This window comes from Neodiprion virginianus, chromosome 4 (assembly GCF_021901495.1).
Source record: "Neodiprion virginianus isolate iyNeoVirg1 chromosome 4, iyNeoVirg1.1, whole genome shotgun sequence".
Taxonomy (NCBI): domain Eukaryota; kingdom Metazoa; phylum Arthropoda; class Insecta; order Hymenoptera; family Diprionidae; genus Neodiprion; species Neodiprion virginianus.
In genome coordinates, this window is record NC_060880.1 from 35,345,661 (window position 1) to 35,371,472 (window position 25,812).

The 25,812-nt window shown below is 33.1% G+C and overlaps 5 protein-coding genes and 1 long non-coding RNA gene across 14 annotated transcripts in view; 4 read left to right on the forward strand and 2 right to left on the reverse strand.

Annotated features, from left to right (window-relative positions):
* The window catches only part of LOC124301906 (cyclin G), a 32,117-nt gene extending 26,604 nt beyond the window's left edge, over positions 1-5,513 (forward strand). For 3 of the 4 annotated variants that reach the window (XM_046757477.1, XM_046757478.1, XM_046757479.1), the window contains exon 6: positions 537-5,513. In XM_046757477.1, the coding sequence (XP_046613433.1) occupies positions 537-654 (118 nt within the window). In that variant the 3' untranslated portion in view covers positions 655-5,513. The remainder of the gene's footprint in view (positions 1-536) is intronic. The other variant, XM_046757480.1, reaches the window with a different exon arrangement.
* Positions 4,559-8,935, reverse strand: LOC124301909 (COMM domain-containing protein 5). Its single transcript, XM_046757485.1, has 4 exons — positions 8,620-8,935; positions 8,177-8,369; positions 7,862-8,008; positions 4,559-7,734 (listed from the first exon to the last, which is right to left on the reverse strand). The coding sequence occupies exons 1-4, from the start codon at positions 8,714-8,716 to the stop codon at positions 7,536-7,538; spliced, it is 636 nt and encodes a 211-aa protein (XP_046613441.1). The 5' UTR covers positions 8,717-8,935; the 3' UTR covers positions 4,559-7,535.
* Positions 6,108-7,164, forward strand: LOC124301912 (uncharacterized). Its single transcript, XM_046757490.1, has 3 exons — positions 6,108-6,377; positions 6,486-6,781; positions 7,006-7,164. The coding sequence occupies exons 1-3, from the start codon at positions 6,368-6,370 to the stop codon at positions 7,162-7,164; spliced, it is 465 nt and encodes a 154-aa protein (XP_046613446.1). The 5' UTR covers positions 6,108-6,367.
* On the forward strand, positions 8,414-15,061 carry LOC124301904 (zinc finger protein 572-like). Of its 4 annotated transcripts, none has more exons than XM_046757469.1 (4): positions 8,414-8,480; positions 9,699-9,767; positions 10,211-10,450; positions 11,144-15,061. In XM_046757469.1, the coding sequence occupies exons 1-4, from the start codon at positions 8,442-8,444 to the stop codon at positions 11,993-11,995; spliced, it is 1,200 nt and encodes a 399-aa protein (XP_046613425.1). In that variant the 5' UTR covers positions 8,414-8,441; the 3' UTR covers positions 11,996-15,061. The 4 variants fall into 4 exon arrangements, with proteins under 4 accessions (XP_046613425.1, XP_046613426.1, XP_046613429.1 ...); XM_046757470.1 differs by lacking the exon at positions 8,414-8,480 and adding an exon at positions 9,234-9,281; XM_046757473.1 differs by lacking the exon at positions 8,414-8,480 and adding an exon at positions 9,238-9,472.
* A 3,292-nt stretch (positions 15,062-18,353) lies between these two features.
* LOC124301919 (uncharacterized) lies at positions 18,354-19,532 on the reverse strand. The gene is made up of 3 exons (XR_006907585.1): positions 19,419-19,532; positions 18,593-19,230; positions 18,354-18,491 (listed from the first exon to the last, which is right to left on the reverse strand). It is a non-coding gene; the product is annotated as an uncharacterized LOC124301919 (long non-coding RNA).
* Positions 19,533-19,548: 16 nt separating this feature from the next.
* On the forward strand, positions 19,549-25,791 carry LOC124301917 (monocarboxylate transporter 13-like). 3 transcript variants are annotated; one of them, XM_046757496.1, is made up of 5 exons: positions 19,549-19,686; positions 22,917-23,145; positions 23,296-23,422; positions 23,522-23,701; positions 23,896-25,791. In XM_046757496.1, exons 2-5 carry the CDS (start codon positions 22,932-22,934, stop codon positions 25,211-25,213), a joined length of 1,839 nt encoding a protein of 612 aa, XP_046613452.1. In that variant the 5' UTR covers positions 19,549-19,686; positions 22,917-22,931; the 3' UTR covers positions 25,214-25,791. The 3 variants fall into 3 exon arrangements, with proteins under 3 accessions (XP_046613452.1, XP_046613453.1, XP_046613454.1); XM_046757497.1 differs by lacking the exon at positions 19,549-19,686 and adding an exon at positions 20,227-20,270; XM_046757498.1 differs by lacking the exon at positions 19,549-19,686 and adding an exon at positions 21,809-21,990.
* The last annotated feature ends 21 nt before the right edge of the window (positions 25,792-25,812 follow it).

Genomic DNA, 25,812 nt, shown 5'->3' on the forward strand with positions numbered 1-25,812 from the left:
ACTGAGGATTTGCCTGCATTTGGCACTTTCCTTACGACCGAAAATGTAATTAATTATACAGTGACATATTCAGCTTATTAGGAATTCATTCTGCTAGTCTTGTGTTTATTTCACAACTCATTCCACCATTAAATAGTTGAAACTACTTTCCAGCTTTCCTCCATCATGTTCAAACTGTAAATAGGGATTTGCTCATCCTTACAGCTCGTGATAGGTGCATCTGCATTAAAATGCCTAACAAGTAGAGTGGGTTTACCCAGGAAGGGTTGCGAATGTGGTTTTTTTTTCGTTAGTTGATATTTTGTATGGTATATTTTAGACTCATTGTTTGATCTATTACTTTCTTTATCAACATCTCAAATTCGTTATTAGTTTCAACAAAATTTGAATTCACTGTCTTGAAGGAAATAGCCATGTAACAGGAATGTTGACAAACGGTTGCTTTTCAATTTATTTTAAATCTGTGGAAAATCAACAATCTCTTGTAAATACGTTTGTTGTCGAAGCTAAATATTATATTTGTTTTCATCCTTAAGGTGCGGCAGCATAAGTTCATCATCCAGCTGGTCCAGTGAGGAGGAAATTGGCATTGACTGGGATATGGACAGCACGGATGGGATTTTGCATCCTATTGATTGGCCGATTCAGTGTTAATCAAGTGAGGTTACGAATTAAAGGACTTAAAGCTACAACATTTCGAATCCCAATTATGTCTTACCTACTGTCGCATCATACATCAAATTTGGGTTTGCATTTTGCATCAAAGAAAAATATTATGAAATAAATTTCAGGAATACTCTTGTGAAGAGAAAAAATTAATAATCAAGATAGAGAGTGATAAGTTTTTTTTTTTTTTTTTTAACTTATTTGTTGATTTCACATCATGCTTGGATTGCGAGTGTATGACGGCGCTGTTAAATTATCCCTGTGAGGTACGTGATAGCAATCAACCCGTTTTGAACGGTCTTGCACTACTTGAACTGTCCTATAAACAGTTTCGTACTAATTCTGCAGTGCATATTGAATAAGATTTTTTTTTGAACATCTGAGTACATGATATCTACCGTACATACGTATATACATACCTATATTCACTAAAATAACAAAAGCCAAGCTAAAATATATATATATATATATATATATGTATGTATATATACATTTAGAAAAAAAAAAAAAAACTATAAAAGAAAATTTGAAAAAGTTATTAATCGTAAAAAAAAAAAATGATAAATTTTTAATTTAAAAAAATATAAAATAGCGTAATAAGGAGGTAAACTTATTAAGGTGGCTTGACATAGCATAAGTTTGAAGAGCCAATTGGTCAGTTGAAATTGTTTTTGTTCTAGTTCCAGAATTGCAACAAATGAGTATAGAATAAAAAACAAAATGTTGCGCGTTGACAAAATGTGAAGAAAGTGTAGGGTACAGGTTTTCATTCTGGAATTATGACATCAATTCATTGATACCAATTCATTGACACTTGTAAGTGGTTCCGTTATTGGCAGAAGGGTGTCATCCGTTTTTCAGTCTAGCCTGTATCGAGGTTGTCTATAATGGGCTGCTCACGTGACGGTACTGTGGAGAGAAATGAGAAATGTGAAATTTAGCCAGGTGCGCTATTCTAAATCTTATTACAAAGCTCTGTGGTTACTCTCGAGATTCGGATTACATGTAAAGTTTTGACGATTTAAAGAAAAGTATAAAAATTATATTTATTTATTATGTGTTGTGACAAACAAGGCAAAAATTATTCATTATAGTAGATGCATTTCTATGATGTTTGGTTGGCAATGTATATTGAACATAAAAAACTAGAGTTGCGATATATTGTGAGAAAATACCAGAGTAGATAAGTGGATGGATGAGCGTCAGAACACAGCCAGTTTGTGCTAGTCAAGAGTCACTATGTTCAATCTCTGTTTTTAATTTAGTGTTTTAATTGTCTTGGTTTTTATTATCCTAATTGATTAATGAAGATATAAAATATCTCATTAAGTAAAAGGCCCTAATATTAAAACATTTTTGTAGTTTATTTTATCTAAAGGTTTATATGATAAACCAATTCCAAAAGTAGCTTCAATCTCATAGATTCTGCATAAGAGTCACGGGTAAAGCGTTAATAAACTCATTCAAATAAATGATTTACCTTTTACATTCAGTTTATACATCTCAGGGTAAATCTCTGGCATTGGGTAAATATTCTCTGAGAAACATTACAGTACGCGTGTATTCGAAAAGTTGAAAATAAACTAGTGCAACTTTTGTGTGCTGGTAACGGGTTTTAGTTACATGTAACCCTCTACGACTTTCTTACCAACAAAATTATCGTTTCGTATCGAATACATTTATTGTGCATTCGAATGCAAATCATATACACATTTATATATCCATCAAGACGTCCCATCACGAATTTTTAATACTACAGTTATCATTTTTCTTTTAAGTCCAATATCACTTATCGTAGGATGTTCTACGTGCCTGCAATCTGGCAGTGGCTTTCGATGATATTGTCGAAAATAACTTAAGTCTCGCCTTAATCACAATTATTGTGCTCCACATATAAGTTCGGGCGTTTTCACGAATAAAAAAAAAAAAAAAAAAGGAAAAAGTGATGTAACATTCTTTTTGATGTGTGAAATTTTTTATTTAATTTAATTTGTTATTGAATCGTAGTATGTTCTACGGCCGCCCGGTCATGGCGGTATCTCTTACTTGGACTATCCAACCATTTCTCGAATAAATTATTCTTCAGACGTATTTGTCTCCTTTTTTTTCTCAATACAAGCTTAAATTAATACCAAAAATCTTCAAAATGTAGTAGCCAGACCTGATTGTTTGCTTAAAATCAATGTGAATAATTTATTCACTTTGGTATTGAGTAAACTGTATTCCATTTCTTTTTTTTTTTTTTATGATTCACACCGATCATTTGAAATCGCAAAAATTAAATCACATTATAACAGCTTTGTTTCAAGTCGTCCAAAAATGTTGGTATGGATTGTTGTGGGGGTGGGGGAAAGGATTAATTATTTTCTTGATTTTCCGCGTCATTGGCAGTTCTAAAACGAAATATAATTAGCTAAATGAATTGTCGTTACTTCGATATACTGCTTACTTTCAAAATTCATTGTTGCTCCATTGCTGGTGAGAATGAATATTGCCTTTCCCGGTTAGCTGACTCTTGCATCGAACTTGTAACAAAAACAATAAAGGAATAAATAAGAATTGCTTTGACAAAATACTGAGCAACATCTGACGTAATAAGTATAAGAGTCTTTCTTAGAAATTAATAAATAAAGTGATAAACGTAAGTACCATCACGTTGTTACATCTGTGATACATCAGCCAGCCAGCCAACCAAGTATAATCTTAAAAAAAAAATACTGTCAAAAGTACAAAATAATTATTTGAATTCGTTAAAGGAATCAATGTGAATAAAAGTATTTCAACATTGCCCTTTAGAAGGGTAAAAGATCTCAGTCATAAAAATTCAGTCAAATTTTGTATTGTATCATATTGAAATACTGATTTATACCATCTATAATTACTATCAGGTAAAAAAAAAAAAAAACCCTGCACGTGGTAAAAAATTTGCTTGTCATCTAGCTTTATATTGTAAGTGTAATTGTTGCATATTAATGTGGAACAGAATGAATTTTTTTCATTTCAATTTTACATACCCATGACGATTTCGACATACATATCGTGTTTTCGATATTATTAAACTTTTCGATATAGCGTTTGAGGAAACATTAATCATTCTGAATATTTACACTTGACAAACAATCAACTTTTATCGAAATACTTATAAAATTGTAATATTTATTTAAAGCTTCATTTACCAAGCAGGGTTTCACTACCGTTCCATTAAACGAAAATAGCATGAGTTTGACTGAAATTTTATGATGACATGTGAAGCTATATCTGCAGCTTCACATTTAAATAAAGTGTGAGAGAGTGTATGTTCATAAAAATATTTAAGAAGAAAGCAAACGTAATTTAGGAAAGATGTTTCTGTATGGTGCAAGTGTGTCACCATATCAAAGAGGGTCGGCAGAGAAACACACAACTCTTGTATATAGCGAAAAAATTGTATTTTCTTTTACGTGTCAAATCGTCTCTGCCGATTTTCGATGTTAAATATCTTAATATTATTATTATATAACATTTGATAAAGAGTGCACAATGTTTTGCCCCTTAAATGTTTACACAAAAAAAAAAAAAAAAAAAGGAAAAGCAAAAATAAAAGAAAAGAAAAAAGTTATTATAAACATATGTATTTGTATACATTTTCGTATACACAGGGTAAAGCGAGATAACTTTCTGCGCCTTGAATATTATGCACACTGAAAAGACAACAGATGCTTATTTCATTGCTGACAAATTGGATTGCGACAATCAATACTCATAGATGTTTGCAAGTACCATCACTGTTCTGAAGTGAAGTTTAAACTAATATAACTGTCAAATTTTTTCCAAATACAATCTTGTCAGATACAAATTTACATTTTCTAATTGCACTGTGTAATATGTTACGCCACAGATTTTTTCGACAGTCTTATTAAATTACTGGGAAATAATACTGCTCTCTTTTTTCATGTATAAGGTCTCCAATATGGACAGTCATCTCTCCTCACCCTTGTATATATATATAAATTTATATATTATAGTTAATATATTATTGAAAGTTATTAAATATTTCGTTTACTCTTATTCTTACGATTATTATTGTATCATTGTCAGCAACTCTACACATCGTACTTTTCCATCTATGTAAAACTTTCATAATTCTGTTCTTCATGTATAACTTGTGATCAAGTACCTTGCATCATTTTCGCAAATTAATCTTTTCCTGATTTTATAATGGTGTTCGTCTGTGTATGTAATATGCATTACGACGTGGCAAATTCTGTTTCATTTTTATGCAGCAAGAAATGAAGAAGACAATGTTGTACATCACTGGTATACGTTACGAATGATCATCCTACGAAATTTCGAAGTATAATTATTATAATGCGGAAGCATTATGTCATTTTAATGTCATTTTCATTTCATTTTTATTTGAACATTTCGGATTGAATGCAAGTATTTAGCGCGAGTGAAAAAAATATTATACGACTAAGGAATATGTGTGCATCTGTGTTAAACGGAATTAAAATGAAGCAGTATTTTTAATATAATTATAAACAATAATTTCGAATTGATGCAAGTTACTTGAATAATTTACATATATTTTTCACCATGACTAAAAGATTTTGATGTTACAAAAAAAATTAACTGCAAAAATATATGTTCACATAAATATTTTTAAAAAATTACCAGCAAATCAAATACCTATTGTACATTAAAATATCGGTATAATGTCATTGTTGTTATCAGAATAACATATTACTGACAGTATGATTTTTCTTTCACATCCGTTGGCGATTAGTATTGAATTTGTAATGCAGAAAACAAACTCATTTGTAATAAATACAAAATACCGTGCAGCCATAAAAAAATCTTATACTTGACATATGTTGATGATTTATTTATGATGTTTTCATCTTAGTTCTTAGCTCGGATAACTTTTGGACATATTTGGCACGTATATATGTGAAATATTATTATATTAATAAGTGGTAGTACAAATGTTGTATGAATTTGCAGGTTGCAATTACTTATATTTCAATGCTATAATACGGGATTGCACTTGTGGTCCTTGTCATTAGATCGTTCTTTTAGAAGACAGGTAAGTAGCAATCAGGTACTAACATGGGTACAAAGCAATGCCTATTTTGGTGAGAATTGACTTGGAAGCTGAACTAGAGTTCTTAAAAAAAGGGACTCTAAAGCTGTAGTATCATCTGATGTTTGTCATATCTCCATGGCAACCATACAAAAGCTGCTCTCTGAAGACTAGACTTTCGGATATTGTTCTGTCATCTCTTACTGTTAAACTATTAATTCTTTTAACAATTTTCTCATGAACTCTGCTGTGTATAAAAGAACCTTAGCTTTTTCAAAGCGATTGTATGACACAAGTGCTTGAGAATTCTATAGGTATGTCCAAAGATAGATATAAAAAAAATCAGAGAGTTTCGGAAGCTGCTGAAGGGAAACAGATAACTGCCAAGAAATCTTGCCGACAAACTCGAAACTTCTGCGAGTTTCCAAGTTCAGGTGTTACATCGAGGAAAATTATTGTACATTCGCATTACGTTATTTTTTATTGTATCTTTCATTCATTAACTCAGATGTTGAGCGTACGAGTCATTTGTTAGAACCCGTAAACTTTTCAAAATGCAATGCAGCCTATAAACGAAAGTCTGCAAGATCACAACGCAATACTGCTAAGAAACGGAAAAATAGTTACCAAAGGAGGTACATGGCATCAGGTATGCAACATTTCTTGCCTAATTAGATTTGATCATAAGTGTGACAAATTGTTGATAAACTATAAGTGGTCAAATAAATTACATAATAATTTTCATTTTAATACTCAGCTTGGAGAGCCACAGTTCCTATTACTCCGCAGATGATTCGTGTTGTTGTTAAAGAGTTGCAAACAAGAAGAGCATACATTAGTTCTGCCCTGATTGCCAGCCATTTGCGACGCTGTTATCCTATAGACAATGATCCAAATGCACTGAAGAAAGAGTTAAATGAGAAGTTGAACTGTGCTGTAAGTGTTGGACTGATTGCAAGGTGTGGAGATGATAAATATTCTATACCTACGCTGCGCCAACAAGCAAGCTTGGATAAAACTGCTTTCACTGCATTTTGGAATACATTTTACAGAGTAAGTAATATATAAATGACAAGTGATAACTATTTGTGCAAAAAGTATGCAGAATACTTCATGTGCCTGACTTACTTTACATTATTGTGTGTAAGAGATTCTACACGTAAGATGTTATTCAATAAGAAAGTTAAAACATTGAATTGATATTATTGTTTAATGAGACATTCGTGAAAAACGAGGTTTCGATAAAATATTAAAATTTACTTTCTCTTCCTTTTCAGAGTAGCGCACCATCTACCACGGATCAATTCGTCAGTTTAGGTATACCAAGAGTACAAACTCTCAAAAGAACTACCTTTACCCTCAAATACGGGGACCATAGGAGGAGTGGCAGCTCTATGAATTTTAATCAAATCAATGATCAAAAACTAAAATCATGAATCAGGCAATTGACGTATTTCACTCATTTATGAAAGCCAATGATTTACGCAGCATTGAAATAACACAGCTTTAACATTTTCTAACATAAATTATAGTAAGTGACTTTATTTTCTTCCAAATCAAGAATACAAGTAAACAATCAATTATTTTATCCTTTTCTCCTTCTATTATACTTATATAAAGAATATTATATTCACTGCTCTGTGGTATCAGCTATTATTATTACAAATGTATGCACAAGTAAAATATCCTGGTTATCTTATAAAAATGATGTCTCCTTTGTAATGGGTATCACATTTGCAATGGCACTTGTAATATTGTATATTACAATTCTTGTTTCCCTGGGCTTATATCTAGAGCTATATGTTATTTATTTTATTTCTATACTAGAGGTGGAATAATTTTTGAATGTATTGCGCCGTTCAAAGATTTGAATCTCTCTCAGTAGGCTGGCTACTGCGTGTCTAAGTTGATGGAATTTGGCCATGGATAATTCAAACATTTTGCACTCGCCTGAGCTTAATGTCCATTCCATTATAATACTTGGTTCCATGATTCTCGACAAGACGCTATGGACATAAATAATTATAAATAAGATAATATTACAACTTATGGTGAACTGTTATTATTGACCACTCGTCGTTTTTTAATTTCAAATAATGTTGCATAATTAAGGAATAAAATGTGTCAACTTACCTCGAGGAAATGTTAATGTCTATTCTCCATCGACACGATTTTATATGTGGATAAAACTTAGTGATGTATAGTAATTCATTAACTAGAACTACTCTTCTTTGGCCATAAGCAACAGTGGATAAATCTTCTATGCAATCGGGCGACAATCTAGGATATAGACATTGTTTTTAATGAGCTGAATAGAATTTAAAACTAGTTTTATGGCTAGATCGGGATATTCTGAGAAGTACTGGTTTCTTTCTTTTCATATAAAAGATTCGATCCATGAATACAATATACAAGAAAAAATGGAATTTATGTAATATATATATTTACTTCAAATCTTGAAGACATTCTTTGAATTCTGCAGGTTTAACAGAGCCCGATGGATAACGCAGATGTGTGTGTAAAATTTTTAAAACCGCACTATACCATTGGTCGATATTTTCCTGGGTAACATTATATTTTTCACATATTCTATCCAGCACTCCTTCTTCGATGTGATCTCTTTGAATCGACTTGACAGCAACTAAAAAAATAAACCATTTTTACAAATACGGAGATATATCACTATTTAAAAATTAAAAATGCAAGTTCGGATATGTCTTGTTCAAATTTGATACTCTACGGTCTCGCTTTGGTACGTATCCCTGTACTCGTTAAGTGACAAAAGCAAGGGTCGTAAACAGGGAAGATAGAGCTCCACTCCACTGCAATGTCAGCTGTCAATTCATGCATAACCCCATAATGATAGGAACAGTTTGCCTTTGTCAACTTACGTTGTATCAAGGGGCGAATAACCGGCTTCTTAAGCTCTGCCAAGTATTTAGTTTTGCTCCCTAAGCAGGAAATTTGGGCTTGAAAGGTTGTTGACATATTCAGTACGATTATTGAAAATTTTTAACAATAATCGTCAAAAGTTACAAGCCATCAGCTTTCAGCGACAATCGTGCCTCTGACGAAATACACTCAGCTAACCAATCATTACGCTCGTATGCCTACAAGACAGTGAGCGACAATATCAGCGATCTACGAATATTTTCATTACAAATTTTATGTGATCGTTACCATTGGCCGTCACCATCTGGCCTGACACCGTAGCGACAAGATCGCTTTCCCCACCCATTCCTTACGTTCGCAGAAATGCCACATTGCCAACCTTAGTCAAAACGAAGTTTGAATTGCTGTGCTACTTTCATATCACATAAAATTGATTCATGTGCTACAAGCTATGTTACAGTGAATTCAAAACGCTGCGGCTCATATAAATAAGTTTAGCGATGAGTTTTTACCATCATGACACGTCATAAATTTTTTGGTTTTAAGTTGTTTCGTTGGCAGTCATGAAGGTGTAATAGATTTTCCATTTTCCTGCGCAACCCATGCGCAGAAGTATTAATTTTCTTAGCTCGATTCATTCATGATTGTTGACGGTTTTCCGGTGCGTACAGTCTGCCGAGTGGTTTTAAGCTTAGAAATAATAATCATGGTATAATAATAACAAATTTAGCTAAAGTGATACGTCTCAAAACGACCGAGAAAACAATGAGAAAGATTTTTTCATAACGAAGGTAAACGCACAATATGCTTTAGTGCCTTCTGACCTTGTTCGACATAATTACGAAAATTAAGGTTCGCCATCTTTGGTTGCATTTCATAAGATTTTTTTCAGGCTTGCGTAAAAAAGTTCTTTCGACTCGTGGTTTCTCAATCTTTTTCGCGATATCTGACCCACTCGTGGATTTAGATAACCCTTCCAATCAATTGTCAACAATGAAATCAACAATAGCTAGTATTGAAAAATCAGTATATTTAGGTTATCGCTTTTACGACTAATTAACACAGTTTATTTCGACAGCTTTTCGTTTTGCGATGTCCTAAGCCCGAGGGCAGAGCCAAATACAGTATTTCAGAAAGGTCATACAACGTGAGTATCGTACCAATTTAATATATCTTTTTACCTAGATTTCTATTTATTTTCTAGCTTTTTTTCCACCTTGTAGAAAGGCAACATGACATTCCTGAATCTTGTCAATTTCATCTTCTAGAGAAAAAATCTTAGCGACTGCCAAAATAATCTCTACTCACAACAGAAATGATTTTCCTTCATATTTTGTCCTTTTTATTTTACTTTTATGTCTTCACAGCAGTTTGTAATATTGAAGATTTTTATTTAAATTTACACTTATATTAATTTTCGATTTCAAATGAATGAATTTAATCCATTAATTTTGCATGAACAAATTTGTTGTATCATTTTTTCCTTGATTGGTTCATTACATAGATTTAAAAATTTTATACTATGTGATCTGTGTTTGTACCGTCGACCATCTAAAGAATATGATTTTTTTCTACATTCGTCCCTATTAGATGTTTAGCCCAGTGCAAATAAAGCAGGAATATACAGGAGTAGAGGACGCCAATCAGAGTGGTAATAATGGTATCCCAAGCAATTCTGATTATCCAGTGTTTACCAATCAGGATGTGGATTACATGTGTCGTCAGCAATTGCAATTCTGGGGACAAGCTCAATTGCATCAGAATCCAATACCCATAGATTTACCCGCAAAGGGTGACTCATTGGCTCGTCAAGATCTATCTCAGATGGGTGTAAGTATTTTCTAAATAGTCGACACATGATTGTCAGGCTTGTTATTTATACCATGTTAATAAATGCACTATAGTTAATTGGATTTAAATTATTGGTTGGGTTGTAATTAAATAATGGCTTTTAACTTGGCTATGTCTGAATGAAATCTGTACATATGTGAAACATCATAAAGTTAAATTATAATTATACCTAAAAATGCCAACAGTGAGCAACTCGCACGCTGCCACATATTTCTGTATATTAGTAAATATTTTTCAAGCATTTCAGATCTCTATAAATTCGTTTGATATGCTGTCAAACTTATTAAAACTTATCTTATCACTTTGCATGTAAGCATGGCCTGTTCATTCTTTAGTGGTCACCTTAAAACATTTAGATAACATTTTATTTCAAATGTGTATTTACATATGTACATGCGACTTGCTTTTACATGCAAGTAAAGATAAGATTTTTTACTTCATAAGTATTTTCTACCTAGAATTAATGGTTACAATGTAGCATCCATTATTCTCATTCATCTCTACACTTGCTACATTTATTTTCATTCATTCTCAACTGAAAAACACACATACAATTAGTTCTTAAATTATCAGTGAAGTTCTGACACTGTTCCAATTTATTAAATAGAATTCAGATTTATGAAAATACTGTAAACGTCTACTCATTTATAATGTTTATATTTTATTTTACAGCAAACTATGCCTCAGTTGGCAGTTTCTAGCTACCTTCAACAGCACAGCATGCCGTTCCAAGTATCACCGCATCCTCAAGAAGCCAGTAATGAAACTCAGACGACTCAACAAAATCAATCAAACATTACTCAACAAGCTCAACAGAGTCAGCTTTCTCAAATTAGTCAACAGCAGCCAAGCATAAATCAATCGCTGCTAGGAATTCCTTCCACTTCGCCAGTTAAACATAATGGTCCTGGACGGCCACCCAAGGCATCAGGAGGGACTGGAAGTCTGAAAAAATTGAAATGCCAATGCGAAGTTTGTTTCAAGGAGTTTGGCCACAAGAGCAATTTGTTCATTCACATGAGGACTCATAATGGCGAAAGGCCATACAAATGCTCTCAGTGTGAAAAATGCTTTACGCACAGCGGTAATCTGGCTATTCATATGAGAACACACTCAGGCGAAAGACCATACGCGTGTCAAATATGCGGAAAAATGTTTAGCCATAGCGGCAATCTCTCAACGCACTTACGCACTCATTCTGGAGTTAAACCATACAAGTGCAGCTACTGTGCAAAAGAATTCCGACACAGTGGGAATCTTTCCATACATGAAAGGATACATTCAGGCATAAAACCGTTCCAATGCAAAGTTTGTGGCAAGCAGTTTTATCACAGCGGAAACTTGACTACCCACATGAAGAAACATCCTGGAATATTGAATGCAAACTCTGAACAGTGCGAGAATAGTAGTGATATAATAGTGAGTTCAGTACGCATCGTGAACAACAGCAACTCGGTCAAAAGTGAGTGTAACGATGAAGCTTCGTTGGATGATCCGTCTGTTTTGAGATCCCCTCCGAGTTAATAGTTTCAATGAAAAATCTTCCATCAAAACGTGAGAAAATATCCAAAGCATTTATGTACTGTCTCAACATCGCTCGCTCTTCAATTTATGTGACACTAAATCCTCACTGTGCTGCGCAATACAGTTCTTAATTTCACATTTTAAATAAAATAATGAACAAAGTCATTTGTTCACGAAACTATTTTACAAGCATGTGTTAGTACTAGACAAGCATACTAATACTAAAAATTAAAGCTCTCGTCGTAAAATCAAATTGGGTCAAGTATTTTCCATGAGAAAATTTTTGTAAACACAGCAAACAATTGTTGATCTAAGAATAACACCAGTACTTTGACTATTCATGACCAGCAATGTATACAAGAGTCCATGGTAGCCACTGGTCAGGGAAAATTGGAAAGTCACGAAAAAGTTGGAGAATTCTTTAATTATTCAGAGAATTTTATGATAGATTATTATTTAGAACAATATTTTTCTCCATACTCACTTCCACAACCGTTGAACAGACTATAAACGTGTTTTAGAACACCCATTGAATCCGAGCTTTATTTAATGGATACTCGACTTAGCAGTCTTAGTTTGAATTTTATTCATGAAAAAATTATAATTTAGTCAGGGAAAAGTTCGAGAATTTTTTTGACTATTTTTAGTGGCAACCATGGAGACTGATTATATTTTGCATTGATGACCATCAGGACTTAATTTCACATAGTTAGTCTTTTTATAACTCAACAGCGAGTGTATTCTGATATTTATCTTACAATACACATGGATATTATTGTAATATCTACTCATAATGAATTTATCACAACTTACGAGTACTGTGATGATGCACCATTGCATCAGCAACTTCCACTTGACCTTTTGTTGTGTTCCAATAATTAATGCAACAGGTTATCAAGGGTGGTAAAAGCCATACCTGTGTACTATGTAAATTTATTATTGAAACGGGAAGCAGCATTTGCAAGTAGAGCTAGACAAAAAGCTTTTGCTAACAATGGACATGAATAATTGCAGTAAGCATTAAATTTCATTCAGTCTGCAAAGACCTGTTTGATATGGTGAGTTAAAAGGTACTGATGGGTAAATAAATGATTGGAATAAATAATTTCTAATTTAATTGCAAACAATTTTGATTATCATATTTTAAAACTATTTTTGTCCACTGATAGTATGTGTGCGCTGATTTCATCTGATATCCTACACTATCGATACCTGTGTAGATAACAAAGATAATGGCAAAAATAATTGAGATGGATGGGGGTAATGGTAAAAATAATATGTAGTGAAGGTAAATCTAAAAAGTGAAAGGAATCTACGATCAATCGTAACAGATTAAGATCTATAATATCTCAGCTGATTTTATGCTCTGGTATGGTATGGAGAAGAAGAAAGAGTGTATAAAGAGAAAGAGGCCGAAAAGTGGAAAAATCTAAGCAAAATAACGTAAAAAAATATGTAAAAACGATAAACTTATAAGTAAAGATTTACTTGAATAGTATTCGTACTCTTCATGTATAATTAAATCAGTGCTATGGTGAGTGCAATATTTACTAACATACATAACAAGGTGGGCATACGAATAGCGAGTGTCAGCTCGCCAGACTTTGTGAAGGTAATGTAATCATTTTATTTAGCCACTTGAACTAAACCCTTTGAATACCATGATGCTTGGAATGTGAATATGGATTTATCACAGCTTCAAAATACTCTCGAGGCTGCGGGGACTTCAGTTTAAAATACGACAGGTCGTTCCTTTCTAAATTGGTGTAGCTGTATGTTTATCGAATTCTAATTCTAATGTGCCAGTTTATGGTGTTTGAAGGGTGAACAAGGTGGAGGATGTATAATATTTATTCCATATTTAAGATTATTATGTAGATATAGTTCATAGTTTACCTCATATCTTAAATGACAGAAATCACTGTGTAATACAATAATAATTTCTGCGTTAACTTTATAATATATATATATATATATATCACATCATGATTACATTTTCTCTTGCTGGTGCATCTTTTATTTTCATATACCTGAGTTATATTAACAATGAATCACACTGAAATTTAGCCATATGATATAATTGATTATCTTGATCTTTGCCATGAGCACAGTATGCCGAAATCAGTAAATGAAGCTGGTAGCAGTATAATCATGGCGCACTAATTCGTTCTTGTAGCACTTTGTGTACTTGAATCAAGATTGTCGTGATTGCCTGCTCAGTTTTTCTTTGAAAATTTTACGAACAATATAAAATCTTGGAAGTGAGAAAGCTCTGATTCAAAGGTTGAACATCAACTCTCATCCAATAATTTCCAGATTGTCCGTCCAGTAAACTCTTCAACTCAATATCTATTTGGTTCTGTCTGCATTGTACAGCAGGTATTTCACATGGAAACTATCGCTGAACAAGAAATTATGTGAGGGTAGTTTGGTATGTTACTTTAGTAAGCGGCGGCACAGCCAAACTGCCCGTCATTGAGTTAATAAGAATAAGCTTGCCAAAATTATTCTCTGTATCTAAATGTTAGAAAATCAACTTTTGTATTTCTGTGTTAGAACGTGAGGCTAAAGTTGAGGAAAATATGTAATCATGTTAAGTTTTGACACTAATAAGATGTGTTTAAGGGATTGATTTCGATATTGTTGTCTGTATGGAATTATCCAAGTTCACGTATCTCAAACGCAAAGATGGGCATAACAGCCCCATTCTACATGCAATTTTGAACAAAACCACTCAAATACATTTTCATTTAACTCAAAAACAAAGAAATGACATGATTTATACGAATTCCATGTAGATAGCATGGGGTTGTTGCCCTTTTCACATGGACTTGGATAATTTGAGATATATATCACAGCCTCGAATTTGATCCAGTGAACCCTGTTGAGCTGTGAAGAATGGTTTCTTTGTATTCATTTTGGAAATCTGTTTTGCCTATAATTATTTGTATAGGCCATGTACGTCATTTGAGATGTGAAGTAATTTTGCTTAGCTGTGTAAAGTTACAATGTAATTCTTATTGGTATTATTATAAATAAATTGATAAATTTATATTGTCAAGATTATCAATTTGATATGTTATTTTTTAGTAATTATATAACTATATCGATATTAATTATGTAATTTGTTTATTTGATTACTTTAATTTTAATCTAGTTAACTTGCACTAGAATAAAAATTGTTGTGAAAATCATTTTAGACCAGACTACTATTACCCCACCAGAAACATGAATTGACACATTAAAATTTATACATAAATTTGGCAAAATTGAAGTAATTGCGTATAACTATTTGTAGTGTTTCGTTGTCAGATTCATATTTAAATTTGTGCGCTCATTCGGCTAAACTAAAATAGTGATTTACTTTCAATCTTCCGCAATGTTAACGCTCCTAACTTGAAGTTCGTTTTCCGCCCAATAAAACAAGTTTATTTTTTTTTGTCGCTTCTAAGCAAAAAAATTTCCTCATACATGTGACACAAATTAACGACTAATCATGACTGTGAATAGGCATGACCTGAGCAGCAGTTAGTGAAAGTTAGTAAATGCGATTTTCCTGTTCATCCTCACTCCCTGCATCTTAGAAACTTGATATTTATTCTACGAAATCTCAACTCGCTGCATCATTTCCTTATGCTAGTCAAGTTTTATTTATCACAATGTCCAAATTCTCAAGGCGTTAATAATTATCGGTAATTTGATTTATAATACAGTGCTCTGTAATTTTCGAAAGGTATAAATTCAAGCAACTGTTTTTCACCCTTTATAAGGTATCATTTGCAGGTTCTTATGAGGATGCCGGTATCTTGTTTGATCGGTAATTTCTGTGCACTGTAATAAACCTCAGAGTGTTAAGTATAACGTATCAGAATGGCAATCAATGATTATAATCCTGTATTGAAGGAAGTTCAAACTGTCTTCTGCCAATCACACCAATTGGCTATATCTAATTTTAAACATAGCATAAAGTCTCTAAGCCCTGAACTCATTCCTGTCTAAATTGCATGTAAGTGGTTAATCACCCCTTGATTAAATTGACTATGATGCAAAAAATGTAACTGGTCAGTATTAAATGGGGCATAAACAAGAAGCCTGCAATACAATTTCCTGGAATAAGTTTGAATGATCTAGAGAAGTATTTTACATTATACAGCGATCTTGTGCAGATTTAATATTGTTTCCAATAGAAAGTTCTCGTTAGAAATTGCGAATCTCAAGCATATCAAAAATACTTTTACTCTTTAATGCGGACGGTAATATATTCTACAATAATATCTAATAACAAACTAGATTGACTTTATCTAAATGACTATAGATCTAAAATATATTTAGACCTACATGTATACACAACTAATTATATATGCTGAACTCAGTAATGCATTGAAGATAAGTGATAAGGCCATTGGCAATTATTAGCTTTGCAAGTACGTAATTCGAAAAGTTTGATAAAGTTACGCTGACATAAGTTGAAAAAATTGGGTAGTGCGGGTCTGGTTTTTGAAGAGAACCTTTTACATGTGTAACTTATTATTGAAAATTATTTACTTTAATATAATTAGTTTCCGTAAATGAATTTGTGACATATGTGCCGCACAAACATCATTCTCTAAGTCGATTACAACGAAAAATATTATGTAGATCTAATGTTTACGATATTTAGTGGAATTGAATTTCTGTTAGTTTTTTCAGGATATCTCTTAGTAGCATGTATTGAATTATATTAGTGTCTAAAAAGATTTTCTAGAATACCTACGGATATATCTTGCGATAATGTTATTTCATCAGGCTTTTAATATAGTATTAAAATGATTTGATTTTGATATTCTGCTCGGAACACTGTTAGTTTTTTATGATATCGAGAAATTTTTACTTCAAAAGTTCACTGCATAAACGCATCATTCACAGGTAGATATGCAAAAATATGAATGTTAGATTTACTTAGTATTTTGAAACAGAATTGATGAAACACTGATTTCATCGGTCTCTTGTCGTCAGCTAATACTATCATTTCCTGAATCAATTTCCCCAACTTTCTTATGCAAGCATGACACGCATAACTGATGAAATTCATTACCCGCTCACATACGTGGATCTAGCTGTGTGGGTATCAATAATGCAATCCTGATTTCAGATTTTTCATACAAGTGTATGTATAATCTGCCATTGCCCTCAAATGTAACGTAAGATCTTCCATATTCGTAGTAGCGAGTATAACAGCGCCATGCTATACCGCGATAAACGGAAAATAAAACCAACAGCCTTTAAGGCTGTTTCTTACCACCACACACACTCACACACACGCTCCCAGTTGCCTCACTTACTAAACTCTTGCTCAAACAGGCAAGCTATTTTCATCAAACCAGTTTGGTTTCTTAAAAATAGTTAATGCAACGATAGAGATGGCATGGGAACCAGCTCTCAGCCACATTGCAAAGTGGTTGTTGAACAGAGAGAACCTCCGCCTCCCGCCAGGTAGGGCTCGCCCCAGGACAACATGCCATGCAAGGCTAACGCATCAAAACAAAATAGTCCATGAAAAAATAGTTTACTACCTGGCTGGGAAGAGCAGTAAATAACCCGTCAGCCCAGTCTTTTTGGCTTACCCTTTTTACAAGACTCTAATCTTTGATACACTTTATGTAAATTTAGAAACGACTTAAGGCAGTTAAGTTCTATAAATAGAAAGCATGGTACTTGCAAAAAGTTTTCAACCCATTCTAGGAAAACCTGATACTTATTCATTGGTTTGATTGTGAACTGGCTAGAATTCTGAACATCTATTTAGATTAAATGATGGATAATTTGAGATGCTCAAGTAATTATTCTTGAGAATGAAATTGATAAGTCATTAGAATAAAATCTGTTGTAGAGGTGAAATTGCAAATTCTTTCGAATATATAGGAAATAATATTTTACATGAAAACAAATGTACGAGGCCACTGCAAAGAGATGATGTAAGATGACTGCACAAATAGTAAATAATTTTTTAGTAGAAGATATTACTGTTACGCTAGACCCGCTAAACACAGTCATTGATGTACATAATGCGGAATGAGTTTACGACTGTAATAAATATAGTAGCCTGAGATAACAAAACAATCCGACTATGCATTAAAAAATTTTAGCGCCAAAAATATCAAAATGACGAGATGAAAATGCATTAGAGATCTATCAGATATAATCACTTGAATAAATATGGAAAGAGTCACACAAGCATTGTGAGATTGTCAGGCAATATTATTACATCGTGACGCTATCATTAAATCGAGCAAAAAAATTACCAGATTGTGTGGGTGGGACTTAGATGTGCAAACGGTAAGTAAAGCCTGCAGATGCCTCATGCACCCCCTCCGGCAAGCATAAAGGTGAAGTACAATGCAGCAGTGGCACATAGAAAGAGAAGCAATCAGCCCTGTTGAGTAAACACAATAGATAGATGATACGTGTGACCATGCTGGCTAATATTGGTTACTCAAGTTCAAGACTGGGTTGTTCTCTGTATCCCGATGAAGCAGAGTAGAGTGAAGGGGATACGAAGTGACGCTTGGAAGCCTTGTTAAGAACTTGGTAGTGGAATGGTTCATCGGTCGTTGTTACCTGAAGAAGAATCTCCCACCCTTCAGCAAATCTCCCCAATCCACTACCTGCAGAGTGCTGCTGCGAACCTTCCTCTTCAGACACCGTATCGAAACTCCAGGTCAGTGCACATTTTCTTGCTCGCCTCTACCACTTACTATTTCAGTAGACTAGATAGATTATCAGTAGCAAATTTATTAGAAAAATACAGTATTGTGTATTAGTTTGTAAACTTTTTTTACTCTTGTGCATTGCGCTACTCTTAAAATATCAGAATGATTCACCACTGTTTTTCATTGTGCAATTCCGGCAATTACTTCAATTTTCAAAATGATCTCTTCGAGTCTGGCAAGTAATTTGAAGATTTCACAATTGTTTGTGTTAGATGTGCTTTAGGATTAGGTTTTGTTAGCAATCATTGGGTTGGCACATATATTTTAAACAAACAGAGTAAATTGATCAATTACAAGCAGCCTTGCTGGCTTCAATATTCGATGCAACAGTGTAGTTAAAGCTTAATGAGCTTCCTGGTGTACCACTGTTACTAATTTTTTTAATAGCACAGAACGTATCATAGTTGCATAATTCTGCTACTGGTAATTATTGAGATGAGAAATCACCATCAGTTTGTTGTTGAGCATAGAGTTATGGTATTTAGACTAGAACAAAAAGTTTCAATTACTTACACATCATAAAGTAAATTAGGCTTTGCAAACTTTTGTGAAAAAAATATTACCAATACACTCGGATGGTGAATTCTCAAAGTTTACTTTACCATGTGGTATACCACCGTTAGTATGTCAAAGAAAATACAAGATATTATCTAAGAAATATTATATCCACTTACTTAGATTAAATTCCTAGTCTATGATTAAAAGCTTTCTATTACATTTATGAAAGTTGAATACTACATCATGTACTGAAACCACTGTCCAGGTGCTGAAAGTATGGTCAATCAGAGTGACTTTTGCTAGCAGCGTCATGTATGTACCTACTAAAAGATAAACAAACTTCCCACTTAGAACGAGGTTGTTGAAGGTATAAAAAACAACTTGAAACGAGTTTTGGGTACTGTTGGATAACATATTGCTTATGGTACTTCAGCTTACAACCAGGTAACAACCCATCTAATTAGATTACAGTAACTCTTTTTTTTGTTTGGATATATTTACCAACATAGTCCATCAATTGGCAAATATTGGTGTGCCCACCAGCACATTTCGCAGACAGTTCTTCTATAGATCTCAAATAATCTAGATTCAGCACATTTAAAGCACAAAATCATGAAGGTTGCAAATTTGTTACTGACAATGTTATATTGTTGAACTTATCACATTTTATTAAAATAATTGACTAAAAATTATTTATATTACTTAGTTTTAACATTAAACCAACAGATGTACGTTGAACTATGTTATATAGTTGATTAAAACCTTTTTGTAAACCAAATACGTGGTCTGTTAGTTAATATCTTCAATTTTTCTTCGCAACACAGTATTGGTTCAATTACTAATTTATTCTAACGTTTTGAATTGCGACTTTGTATGCACCATTTCAGTGAACGCAGCCATAATCGAATTAATTAGTATTCGGCGAAACGCAATAAATAGCGCTAGCGTGCAACATGTGAGATATACATATACTTGGGTGTAAATGGCTGCGAAGTGTTTTTTTTGTTAAAGTGATTAAAATTTGAGTGGTAAGTACCTTCTCGTGTAGGATATAATCGCTGTACCTCAATATTGCATCATTGCGGGAATGCAAATAATTGTTTAAAATAATTAGTGAATGTTATTTCAAAATGCATTTCATTCAAATTTTATGCAATCTACTTTTCACTTATATAAACTTGATAAATTGCATCTAAGATGGCCTACAACAATATAACGCACACCTTTATTCGAAAACATTATTTCGGGACCTTTCCCGGATTTGAGAGGCATTCAGCGTACATCTGTTAAACTTGCTACTTATTTTTGTTTATATACTTTTTTATATTCTAATTGTAAGTAAAAACGTACCATTCAAACGTTATTTCTACGTGACTGTATACTACTGCTATAATAGTAAGATAAAGTACAAAAACTTATGTAACTATCTACTCAAGACATGAAAATGTTGATATGTTTTGTAGAACTTTAAAAGTTGACTTAAACTGAGGTTTAATAAATATTTTGATTCACATTCACGCATCTGATATTTCGAAAAATTTATGCAGATGTTTCGTCATTTTGGGGAACGTTAATAACGTTTCGTGAACGCCTGATCGTATACGAGAACAGTCTCACGGAAAAAAAAACCAACTTGAGTGTAAATTCGCACCCCCAATTCATAAATAATGATGAGGGTACGAATTTACACCAAAGTTGAGGGCTTTTTTTCTGTGAGAGCATTACCAAAAACGAATTAACGACCGAGAATAATAGATTTTTTTTACCAAACATCTTGGAAAATTACAATTATTGTTATTTCATTGCATATAAAAGTAATCAACTGTTAAAAGTATATAATTTTGTTCTAAAATCGTCTGTTATGATGGAAATCCGTAACTTTATGTTACATTACTGACATGTCTTTCGTTTTCAAATATTCAAGACATGATATATGTCGGTTAAAAGAAAAACATCTTGTGTATTAAAAACTAGCAACTTTTCCTTTTTTTTTTTTTACGAAACGCCCCGCGATTGACTGCAATTTATGATATGTTAACCATAAATAGCTCTTAATTAACGTAATTTGAAATTCTAAGCATGCTCGTTTCGAATATTTACAACAGACCCATCTAGCAATGATCCGAGCAAATTTTTACGAGGATAACTTTAAAAACATTATCATTCAAATTCGAAGTCAGAATTCGTCACCTTCGCGATTTTGTGCTTTACAACATGTAACATTAAGGTAATATTGATGTGATACCATTAGAATGTTTTTGTGATATTAATACTTTCAGTCCGATGCGATCTTTCAATAGTTCCGCTTTTCAAGTTTTATTCGTGAAAAATTTCCCCCACTACTCATTTGTCAGAGAATTAGGGACGAGCTCGAGTTTCGTGTACCTACTTCTAAATAGTTCCGCCAGTCGAAAATTTTTATCATTCGTATTTCGAACTATAAGAGCGGTCGGAACCATTGATAGGTAAGTTTAACGATTTGTGGAAATACTCTTCAATTGACCCCGGAACTATTGAGAGATAGGACTCTATTCGTATTTTTCATTATATTGCCATCCAAATTTATCTCTCAAGTTTACCTCAAGTTTTTCCAAATTTCCATATTGAGCTATCTTATTTGTTGCTATTTTATGTTCAGTGTGATTTGAATAATGACACACGTTTTAATGTAGTACGATTAACAATACAGGGAAATTCTTGTAGATTGAAAATAATTAACAGGTACTAAACAAGGAACAAGATGTCAAGGTATACGATTAGCATGTGAGCAAGTGCACGGGTTATTCTATGGTGAAAATTTTTCTGTCTTTATATCCCTATTGAAAATAGTCATGTGTTAAATCATAAAATGTTGTCAAAGAATTCTGCTTGTAATTTATTACATGATTTATCTTGTAAATTCGATAAAATATGTAAGAAATTATATAATAAATTACAAAACATTTTATGATTTGATATAGCATGAACATTTTTAGTACGATACAGTTGACTGCAAATATCGAATCATTTATTACGTGGATTTTTCACGAGATCTCGACGTTTCAACGTCTAAAGATTCACCTCCGACATTTTTTGGATGGATGCTGTGTATGTGTGTGTGTATGTACGTATTTATGTATGCATGTGATCAATTTTTTTGTTCGACGATGTCTCGAGAACGAATTACCGAGTTTTTACGATTTTGATACGGATCGGTTTAGTACTTTTCAAATTATTCAAATAACAAAATTCTGGAAAATAAAATAAAAATTATACCTTAAGAACGGATGAACGGATTCGAACGAAAATTGGTGCCACAGGGTTTTTAGGGACGCTGATCACGGATCTAAAGTCAGATTTGCAAAATTTAAATTTTGCGTACTCGATAAACTGAAAAAAATAAAATTAATAACAGTTCGATTTTGATGAAAATTGGTATTATTATTATTACTATTACTATTATTATTTCTATTAGTATTTCAGCTTCAAACAAGTTCAAAGACGGAAAGTTCAAAGGTTGGCTTGCGACCAGCCTAAGCCCGCTTCTTACTTGTAGAAATTGAGACTTTCACAAGAATTGTAAATTCTGCAAATAGAAATATTTAGCTACTGGTTACTTTATCACGTGCAAGCACAACCACACGTAGAATTTTTTAACCATTAATACATTTTCAATATACGTAATTAATTTACAGATTTTCTAATTGACTATGGCAGTGAAAGCAAAAAAAACGAAGCTGGTACCTCCTGACGGAGGCTGGGGCTGGGTCGTTTTATTCTCAGCATTAACTGTTAACTTTCTTATCCCTGGAACTGTGAAGTCGTTCGGTGTGCTGTTTGTAGAATTTTTGCAAGTTTTCAAAGCATCCCCTACAGCAGCGTTATGGATGCCAGCACTCTGCTATTTTTTATATAGTTTTTTAGGTATGTTTTAATTAATAAATGCCAATTACAATCGAATATTACGTAAATTTTAATAATACGTACACATGGCATCTTTCAATTTAGACATCGTTGGTTAAAATTTATACCTGTTTAATTTACGCTCGTTTCAATTTCATTTTATACTTTCAGGTCCGTTATCAAGCATTCTGTCGATGAAATATTCTTACCGAACTGTTACGCTTATTGGTGGTACATTTGCTGCAGGAGGAATGATGCTGAGTTATTTCGCAAATTCCGTCAGTTATCTTTATCTCAGGTAAATTAAGTTACTATATAGATATATTGCTGTATAAACTGGTATTACTTTTTATTCAAGTCATTCAATGTAATTAATGTGCATTGTATTTTGTTTCAGTTATGGAGTAATGGTTGGCATTGGAGCAGGTTTATCATTTCCTCCAACAGTATACATAGTTACCGCTTATTTTGAAAGATTACGGGGATTTGCTAACGGGCTCTGTATATCCGGAAGTGCTATTGGGACTATTGTTTTACCACCTTTCCTACAGTATCTACTTGATCATTTTGGATACAGGTAAGAGCAATGTTTAGCAAATAATCAAATCTGTCATTATTAAACCCTGCTATCTAATAAAACGTGTCACCTACTTGAGAATTTCTTTATCTAAACGTTTTGAATAAATTTTCCACCTTTTAACTAGTCACAACCTTTTCATTTGCCGAACTTGATATATATCATTTTTCAAATGATAAATCTTATCATTTCAGAGGAGCTGTATTACTCATGGGTGGTATCACCTTAAATACATGGATTTGTGCTCTGTTATATCACCCTGTTGAACAACACATGATAAGAGTTCCTATTACGCCGGAGGATGGAGTGGATAACGAAGCATTGACTTTGGACGAAATGCCCAGTAATAAGAAATCGAATAACATTTTAAAACAAGAGAGCTTCAAATCCACTAATGAAATTGATATGTCAATTTCTGGAAATTTGCATTTCCTGAATTTGGCCCAAGCACTAGAGGGAGTTCAAAACTCTTCACTTATCAACGAAAGAAACGAGGGATTAGATGAAAAAGAAGACGTAAAAGTTAACGAAAGTTCTGATATTGCTACAAACGGAATACGCAATACAGCATTTGATAATTCCAATGTAGAACCTAAAGACAATATTGTGACTGGCAAGAGTGTGAACAGTGCTTGTCCCAATACACCGCACATAAGTAGAAATAGTTCAATGCGACACAGCTGTTTAAATTATGAAAATTATCGTGTCTCTCGTCAACATAGCATTGTTTCTGAAATGGGTACTATAGCTTTAAACCAAAGATTAAATGTTCCTGGAATGTTCAAGTGCCTCTTCAAAACCCATTCGTCTAAAAGTAAAAATACCACAGCTGCAGATATAGAGCAAGTAAAACAATCCAACAGCAATGACTCGGAAAGCGAAGCACCAATGAAAGATAAAAAAAATTTCTTTGATTTTAGCGTCTTGAAAGATCCAATTTACCTACTTATCCTCATTTCAAACTCCACCTCTGCAATAAGTAATACGAATTTTATGATATTATTACCATCATATGCAATATCGCAAGGCTTTGATAAAAATATGTCAGCTCTATTACTGTCCATTGTTTCTGCCTTAGATTTGGTTGGGCGCATAGGTGGATCATCCTTATCAGACATCGATTTTATACCAAAGTATTACTATTTTGTGGGTGGACTTGGAATGAGCGGTATCGCCTTAGCTTTACTTCCTATGGCCACCAGTTACACAATGCTATCATTTTTTTGTGCTTTATTTGGACTTTCGTCGGGAATGTATATTGGAATAACAACTGTGATTTTAGCAGATATGCTTGGCACTGAGAAATTAACATCATCTTATGGGATTTCTTTGTTTGTCAACGGTGTGCTTCAGCTGATTGGTCCACCGCTTTGTGGTGTAATTTTTGAGCAAATTGGTTCATACAAACCAATATTTCTAGCATTTGGAATTATACTGATATTGGGGACTGCTTTATGGGCGCTATTTCCCATGATAAAGCGAAACCACAGAAAAGAAATAGATAGCGAATAGACGAATTTATCTAGACAACTAGACACAATTATGGTAATTCTATAATTTTTTGTTATAGATTTGGACACAAACCTTATTTTTTAACTCATAGCTATAATTTTTAATCCATACGTTTATGTATTCGACTCTCAATCTTTTAATCCCTAAACATATCCCTAGTATTAATTCTGTAACTGATCGTGTTATGGGAATCTTTCTGATTACTGCAAAAAGCACTTATTTTATTGCATGACAAAGCATATTGCATTTTGCTCCTGTATAAGGATTTTGCACTGTTGAATTGCACTTAAGTTAGCGTAAGGTAATAGCATGAATGCAGTTAGTTGAATTGACATTAAATTTTTTATTTACTGATTCTGCACGGTTAAATTCGTATTTATTTCTAGTCATGTATATTTAAGAATGTACAAACACATGAAGCCGTCCGTCACTTGTTGATACTCCTTACCTTGTGTAGTAACTAGTAAGTAGGAGGAACTATGAAGGGTAAAATTTATCCACCATAAAAGTAAAATTTGCTATGTACTTCAAGAGTATAATAAAGTACTAATCGCCATCTGATGGATTTACATTCGAAATGTACTTACATATATTTCATT